The sequence below is a fragment of the Canis lupus genome, chromosome 21 (assembly GCF_011100685.1).
Source record: "Canis lupus familiaris isolate Mischka breed German Shepherd chromosome 21, alternate assembly UU_Cfam_GSD_1.0, whole genome shotgun sequence".
Classification (NCBI taxonomy): domain Eukaryota; kingdom Metazoa; phylum Chordata; class Mammalia; order Carnivora; family Canidae; genus Canis; species Canis lupus.
In genome coordinates, this window is record NC_049242.1 from 29,220,802 (window position 1) to 29,232,811 (window position 12,010).

At 39.3% G+C, this 12,010-nt stretch overlaps 1 protein-coding gene across 1 annotated transcript; it reads left to right on the top strand.

Annotated features, from left to right (window-relative positions):
• The first annotated feature begins 7,465 nt into the window (after positions 1-7,465).
• On the top strand, positions 7,466-11,538 carry OR52U1 (olfactory receptor family 52 subfamily U member 1). Its single transcript, XM_038568174.1, has one exon. The coding sequence runs from the start codon at positions 7,493-7,495 to the stop codon at positions 8,468-8,470; it is 978 nt and encodes a 325-aa protein (XP_038424102.1). The 5' UTR covers positions 7,466-7,492; the 3' UTR covers positions 8,471-11,538.
• Positions 11,539-12,010: the final 472 nt, after the last annotated feature.

Genomic DNA, 12,010 nt, shown 5'->3' on the forward strand with positions numbered 1-12,010 from the left:
CACTCTTTAGACATCCCTTAGTCCAGTCAAGTTAGTACATAAAATTAACCATCACAAATTCCTATTGGGTTTGTAATTGTGCTTGCACTACATTATTTTTAAAAAGAATAAGGGATGACCACAGCTTTGTAGTACAACCTGAAATCTGGCATTGTAATGCCCCCAGCTATGGTTTTCTCTTTTAAAATCCCCCTGGCTATTCGGGGTCTTTTTGATTCCACACAGTGTGGTACTGGCACAAAAACAGACACATAGATCAATGGAACAGAATAGAGAATCCAGAAGTGGACCCTCAACTTTATGGTCAACTAATATTTGACAAAGGAGGAAAGACTATCCACTGGAAAAAAGACAGTCTCTTCAATAAATGGTGCTAGGAAAATTGGACATCCACATGCAGAAGAATGAAACTGGACCACTCTCTTTCACCATACACAAAGATAAACTCAAAATGGATGAAAGATCTTAATGTGAGAAAGATTCCATCAAAATCCCAGAGGAGAACACAGGCAACACCCTTTTTGAACTTGGCCACAGTAACTTCTTGCAAGATTCATCCATGAAGGCAAGAGAAACAAAACCAAAAATGAACTATTGGGACTTCATCAAGATAATAAGCTTTTGCACAGCAAAAGATACCATCAACAAAACTCAAAGACAACCTACAGAATGGGAGAAGATATTTGCAAATAAGATCTATAAAAAACTTATTAAACTCAAGAGCAAAGAGACAAACAATCCAATCATGAAATGGGCAAAAGACATGAAGAGAAATCTCACAGAGGAAGACATAGACATGGCCAACATGCACATGAGGAAATGCTCTGCATCACTTGCCATCAGGGAAATACAAATAAAAACCACAATGAGATACCACCTCACACCAGTGAGAATGGGGAAAATTAACAAGGCAGGAAACCACAAATGTTGGAGAGGATATGGAGAAAGGGGAACACTCCTGCACTGTTGGTGGGAATCTGAACTGTTGCGGCCACTCTGGAAAACTGTGTGGAGGTTCCTCAAAGAGTTAAAAATATACCTGCCCTACGACCCAGCAGTTGCACTGCTGGGGATTTACCCCAAAGATACAGATGCAATGAAACTCTAGGACACCTGCACCCCAAAGTTCATAGCAGCAGACGAATGGATAAAGAAGATGTGGTTTATGTATACAATGGAATATTACTCAGCCATTAGAAACGACAAATACCCACCATTTGCTTCGACGTGGACGGAACTGGAGGCTATTATGCTGAGTGAAATAAGTCAATCAGAGAAGGACAAACATTATATGGTCTCATTCATTTGGGGAATATAAAAAATAGTGAAAGGGAATAAAGGGGAAATGAGAAAAAATGAGTGGGAAATATCAGAAAGGGAGACAGAACATGAAGTCTCCTAACTCTGGGAAACGAACAAGGGGTGGTGGAAAGAGGTGGGCCAGGGGTGGCGGTGACTGGGTGACAGGCCCTGAGGTGGTACTTGATGGGATGAGCACTGTGCGTTATTCTATATGTTGGCAAATTGAACACCAATAAAAAAATAAATTTATTAAAAAAATAATAAAAATAAATAAATAAATAAATAAATAAATAAATAAATAAATAAATAAATAAATCAGGGATATGAACCCCTTATTGGATATACCATTTGCCAATATCTTCTATTCAGTAGGCTGCCTTTTTGTTATGTTGATGGTTTCCTTTGCCGTGCCATATATTTTGGATTGATAAAGTCCTACTTGTTTATTTTTGCATTTGTTTCCCTTGCATGAGGAAGTATATCTAGAAAAATGTTTCTACTGCTGATGTCAGAGAAATTACTGCCTATGCTTTATTCTAGGGGTTTTATGGTTTCAGGTCTCACATTTAGGTTTTTAATTCATCTTGAGTTTATTTTTTTGGATAGTGCAAGAAGATGGTCCAGTTTCATTCTTATGCATGTAGCACAATTTGTTGAAAAGACTGTCTTTTTTTAATTATAAAATAATTTTTTATTGGTGTTCAATTTGCCAACATACAGAATAACACCCAGTGCTCATCCCGTAAGTGCCCCCCTCAGTGCCCCTCACCCATTCACCCCCACCCCCGCCCTCCTTCCTTTCCACCACCCCTAGTTCGTTTCCCAGAGTTAGGAGTCTTTATGTTCTGTCTCCCTTTCTTATATTTCCCACACATTTCTTCTCCCTTCCCTTATATTCCCTTTCACTATTATTTATATATAATAGAAAAGACTGTCTTTATCCCATCGTATATTCTTTTTTCTTATTGGAGTCCAATTTGCCAACATATAGCATAACACCCAGTGCTCATCCCATCAAGTGCCCCCTCAGTGCCCATCACCCAGTCACCCCTATCCCCCGCCCACCTCCCTTTCCACCACCCCTTGTTCTTTTCCCAGAGTTAGGAGTCTCTCATGTTCTGTCACCTTCTCTGATATTTCCCATGGATTTTCTCTCCTTTCCCCTTTATTCCTTTTCACTATTTTTCATATTCCCCAAATGAATGAGACCATATAATGTTTGTCCTTCTTTGATTGACTTATTTCACTCAGCATAATACCCTCCAGTTCCATCCACATTGAAGCAAATGGTGGGTATTTGTCATTTTTCATGGCCATTGTATATTCTTGCCTCCATTGTTATAGATTAATTGACCATATAAGTGAAGGTTTATCTCTATACCCTCTATTATGTTCTTTTGATCTATGTGTCTATTTTTTTTGCTAGTACCATAGTGTTTTGATTACTATAGCTTTGTATTACATCTTGAAATCTGGGATTGTGATACAACCAGCTTTGTTCTTTTCCAAGGTTGCTTTCAAGGTCTTTGTGTTTCCATACAAATTTTAGGATTATTTATTCTAGTTCTGTGAAAAATGGTATTGATATTTTGATGGGCATTGCATTAAATCTGAAGAATCCTTTGGGTACTATGGACATTTTAACAATAGTAATTCTTCTAATCCATGAGCATGAAAGATTTTTCCATTTGTTTGTGTCATCTTCAATTTCTTTCCTTAATTTTTTATAGTTTTCAGAATGTAGATCTTTTATCTCCTTGGTTATGTAAAGAACTTATACATCTCAACACCAGAAAACCCCAAATAATTCAATTAAAATGAGCAGAGGACCTGAATAGACATTTTACTAAAGAAGACATACACTTGGCCAACAGTTACATGAAAGATGCTCACCATCAGTCATCATCAGAGAAATACAAATCAAATCTACAATGAGATATCACCTTACACCTGTCAGAATGGCTAAAACTAAAAACACAAGAAATATCAAGTGCTGGCCAAATGTAGATAAAAAGGAAACCTCTTGCCCTATTGGTAGGAGTACAAATTGGTGGCAGCACTGTAGAAAACATGATCATTCCTCAAAAAATTAAATACAGAAGTACCATACAATCCATTAATTCCACTACTGGATAGTTACCCCCCCCAAAAAAAATAATTCAAAAAGAAAGATAATAATTCTGCTACTGGATACTTACCTCCCCCCAAAATAAAAACACTAATTTGAAAATGTTCATTACATCATTAACCAAGATATGGAAGCAACCCAAGTATCCATTCCTACATGAATGGATAAAGACTATACACACACACACACACACACACACACACACACACATTTATTTATTTATAAAAATAAAATAAATACGTAAAGATTGATTTGGGGTTCAGGTCATGATCTCAGGTAGTAAGAGCCTCGCCTTGGGCTCACCCTTCAGCAGGAAGTCTGCTGGAGATGCTCTCTTCCGTCCCCTCTGCCCTTCCCCCTGCTCACGGATGTGCACGCATTCTTTCTCTCTCTTTCAAATAAATAAATAAATAAATCTTAAAAAGAAATGTCTTACAAAATTGATAGATATAAAAAATAAACAGAAAAAAGCTAGAAATAATGAAAAATAAAGACATGCACTTAGCAGATAAACAGAGGGAGCCAATAAATTTATGAAACAATCTCAGCCATCTAATTAATAAGGAAAATGAAATAAAAACCATTTAAAAAAACACCCATCAGATTGGCAAAATTAAAACAAAAATCAAATAATGCTAACAATTACTGACGATATAGAGAAATAGAAGCATTTATTCATTCCTAGTGGGATACTAACTGAATCAACCACTTCCAAGATCAATGTATAAATAGTTAGCAAAGTTAGAGATATGCATATCCTATAACCCAGAAATTTCACCTCTAAATATAGGCCTGAGAGGCACAAAACACAAGTGAATAAGGTAGACTTATATAAGAATATTAACACTATAATTATAATCATTGTAAACCACCTAAATGTTAATCAAAGAATAATGAATGAAATAGATTTTCTTCATTCAAATAAATCTATGAATTAAATGTGATATTGTTGTTGAAAATCGACTTCTGTGCTTCAGAGCCAAAATATAACTCAAAGACAGAGTCTGGGATAAAGAGGAGTAATAGTTTCATTGCTTTGCCTGACAAAGGTGGCGGCAGCAGACTATGGCCTTCAAGAAACAGCAAGCACACCTGGAAGAAGGGGCTAGGGGACTTTTATAGGGAAATGCTGGATCTAGCTGGTTTTGACGGGTATTTTCTACCAGCCTGTTTTGTGATGATACAATTCATCGCTGAAGGGAGAGAGAAACAGATGCCAGAAGAATAAGCTACACAGGCAGATCTTTAATTTTTTGTGACATTTCCTTCTTAATCTACATTGTGAATATATGAATATATGCTAGATTATTCTTTATAATCCTTGTATATCCAAAATACATTAAAATAAAGAAACCTGGATTTCATATTAGTAGACAGGAAAACATACTGGGTGATGTGAGATACTATGGCTTATTTGTATATAATTGTATTATTTCTTACTTATCTTTTTCTCCACTGTCTTCAGATATTGTCTGCATAGATACTTGGGTATTTTATTGATGCTAGTCTGCTCTGCTCCAATAAGCTATCTCTGCATCATAGCCTCATTGTTTGTAATATTTTATAATACATTTTAATTTCTAGGATGCTCTGTGATATTATTTTCAGATATTTGTTCTCTGGTTGAATTTCTGAATCATTTTGTCAAGATTCTAAGAAAAATGAATCATTGGAATTTGTTCGATTTGTCTGATTTAGGAATATATTGAAGAAGAAGGCATAGCCTTCAAAATGGTTGTGTTTTGATTTTCATTAACAAAAGAAAACAAAACCATGCAAGAAAAACTAGGATACATAATAAGTTCATATGTAAAGAACTTACTTATTGGTTTAGCCATTCCCTTATTCATTTATTTGACTTTGTTATCTGCCCGCTAGGTGACAAACATGATGCTGGTGATTGGGATACAGTACTTGGGGAGAAAGCAGACCAGGGCTATTCTCCCTGAGTAGTGTGATTATCCAAAGAGCAAACTTAAAACTTGGGATTCAGAGGTCACAGATTCTGGGCAATGCCACCACACTTGATAGACTTTGAGGATATCCTATGAGAAAAGATGCATTGGAAGTTGTATACAGGGAGTTCACAGAATCCTGGATATAAAACTGAGGCAGTAGGACCAAGAAAAAGGAAGTCTTGCTGATTACTCCCGGTCATCATTGTCCATCAGGATGTCCCTGCAGCAACGAGGAAAGAATGATTGAGCCCAGGATTTCGGCATGTTACTATAGCACAGCTTTCTGCAGGGGAAGCTGTGCAGATGTGTCTATAAGCAGGTGCCTTGATGGTGGACTATTTTTGCTGGTGATTCCTTCTGTTGATGTATTGATTGTGCTACACACTTTATTCTGCTGCTCCTTCCCTTACCACTACCTCCCTCCTGCTGACACCTGACTCAGAGAAAAGTCTCCCTATAGGGTCTGCTGTTTGGCAGACTTGCATTACATCATGATTTAGAAGGTGGCCCTCTGCGTCCAACTCTTGAGGTATCTTTGCATGATTTTGATAATGTTGGATTTTGACAATGTGCATTCTGCAATGCACATCGAAATTTTTGAAAAATTTTGTTATCTGACATAATAAGAAAGAAATAAGGCTACATCTGGACCCAGAAGTCGATGGTATGTTGGGACATGAGAGGTGATATTACAGGAAAGATTCTGGGGCAGGGAATGTCTAGGGTTAAGCCATTGGCCTGGAAAACAAGTTAGAATAAAAAACCTGGGTGATGCTAAGGATAGATGGAAACAGAGCTACTAAAGCATTTTATCAGTGTGCCCAACAACAGGAGCTATGCCACTGAGGCCTTCAGGATGTGATGACCCAAGTCAAGGAGTAAGGCCCTGCTGGACTCCTACATCTACAGAAACATGGAAAACAGGTCCTTGAAAAAAAAAAAAAAAAAGGAAAACAGGTCCTTGGGATACAAGCTCCCAGGTTCTAATCTAGTTTCAGATTCAGTTTTAAGCTCACCTTCCCCCTTAGTCTCCTACCAGATTAGCAAAGACTAGCATATGCCCCAAACCCCTAGGGTCAACCATCTTCATTTCCTGGCAACTCAGGGAAACCACCAGGGTCAAGTTTACACATAATAGCAGTGGTGACTGGTGTGTGTGTTTGGGGAAAAAGGAAATGCCAAAGAGCTAATTCTGGGTACCCAGGGGGCCTTTCCTTAGATGACATAAGGGGCCATACCAGGACTTCTTGTGTGTCTGAGAGTAAGCAGTGGGGACATGCAGGGCACTGAGTTATCACTGTGAGATAACACTGAGTGTTATCCAGGAGACATATAGTTGTAAATAGAGCCACAGACAGCTGTATATATTCACACATACATGTTTGAGGAAAGGGTCGGAGTCCAGCTTCCCACACTGTGACTGCTTCACAGTCAAGTGAGTATTTCTGGGTGAGGTGGGCTTCATCATCCCATTCTGGCAATGGTGCCCAAAAGCTTGCCACCTGCTGCCTCTGGGTCCTCATTGAATATCTGTCATCACAGTTCCCTTCAAGTCCCTAATGGGCTGTAAATGTGTATGCTTCAATTTTGGTGAGCAATACTGTTGTAAGCATTTAAGCTGTCTTGTTTCTGAGAAGGTCTTTTGTTGACCTATTTTCATCCTCTGTTCACTCAGAGTGGTACTGAATAATCTGTCATGGTTTTGGTATTTCTACCCATTTTTGTCTCACATCCATGAAGTTCCATTCTTAAAGGGGATACACATACAAAAATACATATACCATAATTCCATATGCTTAATGACATGCTTCATATGTGAAAATTATTAAGTGCATCATTAATAAAAATATTCAAAAAGAAAATACACTGGGAGATTTAATGTGGTAAGACCATATTATTGTTACTGTAATATTAGAGCATGTTATATAATAAGACATATAACACTGAATCATATTATATAACATATATTACATTGATATCAGAATATATTTGTATACCTTATCATTCTACTTTTTTGTTTAACTTTCTAACCCTGAATTCTTTCAAGTTTGAGGCTCATGAAGTGTTTTACGATTCTTCTAGGCTGCTACACCTGGGTGTCACCATGACTGTGTGCAATGTCTCCCTGGGGCATCCTCCTTTCTTCATTCTCCAAGGCATTCCCGGGATGGAGGACAAACACAGATGGATCTCTATCCCCTTCTGTTCCATGTACTTCATCACCATCCTTGGGAACTGCACCATCATCTTCATCATCTGCACAGAGCGCTCCCTGCACAAGCCCATGTTCCTGCTCCTCTGCATGTTGGCCCTCACAGACCTGGGCATGTCCACTACCACCATTCCCAAAGTGCTATGCATCTTCTGGTTTAGACACAGTGAGATCAGCTATGTGGGCTGTCTGGTCCAAATGTTCTTCATTCACTCCATATCGGCCATGCAGTCTGCCATTCTGATGACCATGGCCTTTGACCGCTACGTAGCCATCTGTGAGCCCCTGCGCTATGCCACCATCCTTTCCAATAGTCGCATTGGGCTCATTGGCTTAGTGAGTTTAGTAAGAGCCATCCTTTTCATTCTGCCCATGCCTGTCCTCCTCCAGAAGATGCCTTTTCATGCGAATCATGTCATCCCCACCACCTACTGTGAACACATGGCTGTGGTGAAGATGGTGTGTGTGGACACCACAGTCAACCGGATATATGGTCTGGTGGTGGCCTTGTTGGTTGCCGGGCTAGACATCTCAGCTATCGCCTCCTCTTATGTGCTTATCATCAAGGCTGTCTTGCGACTGTCTTCTAAGGAAGCCCACCACAAAGCAGTCAACACTTGCACCACTCATATCTGTGTCATGCTTATCTCTTACACGCCCTCATTGTTCTCTTTCCTCACTCACCGCTTTGGCAGGGGAATTCCACTGCATGTGCACACCATTCTTGGAAGTCTCTACTTCCTTGTACCTCCAATGCTCAATCCTATTATTTATGCAGTGAAAACCAAGGAGTTTCGGGAAAAACTGATCAAATATGGGTACTGGAAGAAGGAGCTCAAAACCATTACCCATGGTCCGAAGCCTGTCTGATCATCCAGCACTGGTGGGAAAGAGATAAAAATGTTATCCAGAGGCAGTTTCCAGGAGAATTGGCTCATGGCAGAAAAGTGGTGTACATTCAGAATGAGTACTGGAATCCTCAGACGCGGAAGCTAAATCACAGAAGACCACTTTGCTGTCAGTAACTCCAAAGGAAGGCTGTCATCCTTTGTGAAATGAAAGTGATATAGTCTCTGCATTGCTGGCATGGTGGTTGGGCAAATTACATGTGATCATGTGTGTAGAAGGACCTGAATACAAAACTTGCTGAACACATGTGAAATAAGATGGAATGTTTCCCCTTGCAGGTAACATATAACAAACAATGACTTGTCTGCCAACTTGCCATGCAAAGGCAAGGTGTGATGGGAGCGAGTGTGCATTTCTATTGGGGTGTGTAAGGGGAAGTAAGAGGTATAGTTTGGGGACAGTAGGAAGGGTCAAGGAAAGTACAAGACGGTATTTATAGTTACTCCATTATTTCATTTGCTAGCCGATGTTTACTTAGAAAACTTTGTTGTGTCCATGAAGAACCAAGGAATATGCACAGGTGACATAATCTGTAACAGTCAGAGACATTTCAGAGGAAAGGGAAAAAGAAAAGTTCCTGAGCTTAAAAGTTGCTAGGTATTTGACCTAATTTTGTCCTGGTAAAACCTCCCAGAGTCCTCTCTCCTGCTCCTCTCAATTGATTCACTGTTTGGTAAGATTCTCTTAACAAAGAGAATTTCTGAGAATGTCCCGTTAAAGGTTTTTGTTCCAAAAGTCGGTTTTATCCTGGAACTCTATGATTACAGACCTCTGCAAAGCAATTTCTGTGGGTGCCCACGAAGATGTCCTGAACAGGTATTCAGGGCGGCTGTGGAGCTCAGATCCTGTGCCCAGATGTTGGAATTCGTTACATTCACAGGACATTTGTTTCCAGCTCTAGAGAATTGATGCGGATGTAATGGAAAGTATTAGAAGTTGCGTGATGTTTGAAAGCAGAAAGATCCTAGTGTTTCTATCATGTTGTAGAACTAACATATGAGGCAGACTTCAGTGAAAAAGATGCCTCTCCTTAATGCCACATGGCCACCATTTAGAGGAGACTCCTACAGTTCGTCCACTGGAAGGAAATACATGAAATTTCTTCAGAATGTTGTGCCCGCTGTAAGAAATAGCAAGAAATGTTTGCAGAACCCTGAACAGTTGAATACCAAGGAGGGAGAGAGCTAGGACATTTCAAAACTTGACCTACGGGGATAATGTTCAGGAGAAACAATGAGGACTCACTAGACAGTGCCTTTTCTATGGATGGAAGAAACAGGAGCAGTGTGGGGGGAGGAATAGGTTTTTGCATGTCAGCAAGGAGTCCTCAGGTCATACATTGAATCCTCCTTCGATATAGACATCATTCAAACCAACACAAAACCCTGAGCAGAGTGTTCTATGGTTAATAATTTAATTGTCAAATAAGTAGCAGAGAGTGAACACGCCGGGGCACCCATTGATCTGAAGTGCTGTGGCAGCAGAAGGCTGGTTTTGCTCAGAACTGAGAGTGACTTTCTTTTCATCTGGTTTGAAGAGATTTTCAGGTACAGAAGAGAGTCCACCTGCTGTAAATATTTTTACATTTATTTTTTCATGAGCTACTCTATAGATATGAGAAGCCATTTTTGTTTCACTGAAATTAAGGACTAAAACTTTATTAACGCCTGAACACAATACACTAGGAAGAATGTATGTGGAATGCTGGCAGTAGCAGCTGATTCTGGAAAATTATGGGGAGCTAGAAAATCAGAGATGGCAAGGGAAGGGAGCCCAATTCTGTCTTCATTTCTCACTGGGCTTTTTTCCTTTTTTACAAGTGTTATTAATCTGTGATTGATTGTTCTTCCTGTAGGGTGGGCTTCATTTCTCTCCTGAGGCCTTGCTGGAAAAGTTACTGAGGACACACATGTGAACTGACTAGTTTTTGTCACCTTTATAGAAAAGGTGAAAAACTAGAAGGATATTCATACATTTGATACAAAACACATATAAAACACATTCTGCTTTCTGCCAGGTATTCTAATCTGAACAAAGGCCAGTTCATTTCATGTTCCTTTTCTCCATTATATTTGGAGAACTTGAGCCTTGATGTGTCTTAACAACCAAGTAAAAAATTATAAATATTTCTATGAATGAATATATAATGTTTTATTAAAATAAATCACTCCTAATAACCTGTGAGTACGGCAACAACTGTCACTGGAGTCTGAGTTCCTGGCACAGAAGAACTAGCAATTTCACCACTGGGGAGTGTAAGCTGGGTGCCCCAGAAAGCACGGCCTAAGACACAGCTTGGATATGGGCAGTTTCTTGAGACAACCGATCGCACAGGATGGGTGTGCACAACAGGTCAAGTGAAAGCTGGAAAAAAGTAAAGCCAATACAGGGATTTTTTTTTTTTTTTTTTTTTTTTTATCAAGCTGCACAGGACTAGAGGAGACTGGTGTCCAACATTGCTAGGACCAACTGAAGCGCTTTAGGAAATGCATTTCAGAATTGTTGTCTTCAAGAGATGAGAGGATTTTACCTGTGGCTCCTGTGTACTCATGTCCTCAACCCTAGTCATTCGAGGCTGTATGCATGACAGCAGAGCTGGGGGCTGGTGTCCATGGCATGGAGTTAGGGAGGCCGCATGGCTAGGAGCTCCAGGTACTAGGTGTCACCTGATGTCTACTATCTGATCACACCTGCCTGGAAGTGGTCCCAGCACCGGTGGCTGAATAGTATGTGTGACCAAGGGCATTAGGCAGTGGCATGGAGTTTACCTGCTGAAACAGTCCACATGACTGAGACCTCACCTGGTCTGTGAACTTGCTTTGAGATTAACAGGAGCTCCCTCCTTGAACCCATCCAACAGAATTGTTATTTTAACTTTAAGCTGTTACCAGAAATTATCTATCTTTATTATGATTAATTCAATTTCAACAGTTATAATCAACTGAGGTAACCTTTGCTGGTATTCTCTAAAAATATTCCTTAAAAATATTTTAAAGAGCTCCAGAAAGAGTTTCTATACATGTACATGGTTCTCCAAAAGTTATATATTTTTGAATTAATCGTATCACACATAACTAAATAAAAATGTTGCTTCTGTTTGCTGTGCCAAATTCTGTTCTTCCTGTTAAAATAATGCATGCACTCAGAAAGGGAATAGAATGTCTTAGGTTACTCAACAGGATGTAAAATTGTCTCCACTTCCATGTAATGTCACTTCCAGAATCATCCCTTTGGTCATGTGTTACATATACTCATAATTGCCTTATATTTCTAAAATAGTAATGAATATATACATAAGAATGAGGATATTGTTCTGATTTTCACAGGTATGACTCTCCCATCTATATTCCCAGACATGTATCAGCTTTGATATTTTACTTGCAGAAGTTTTTTTGTTTGTTTGTTTGTTTGTTTACTTTTTCCTTTCTGGTTTGTAGCCAATGGAATGGGCTTTCCTGTCCCTGGCATGGACCACGGGAGCACATACTTTTAATTTTTTCT

Excerpts from the sequence above, each read along its gene's own strand:
- OR52U1 (XM_038568174.1), top strand. The coding sequence starts at position 7,493 with ATGACTGTGTGCAATGTCTCCCTGGGGCATCCTCCTTTCTTCATTCTC.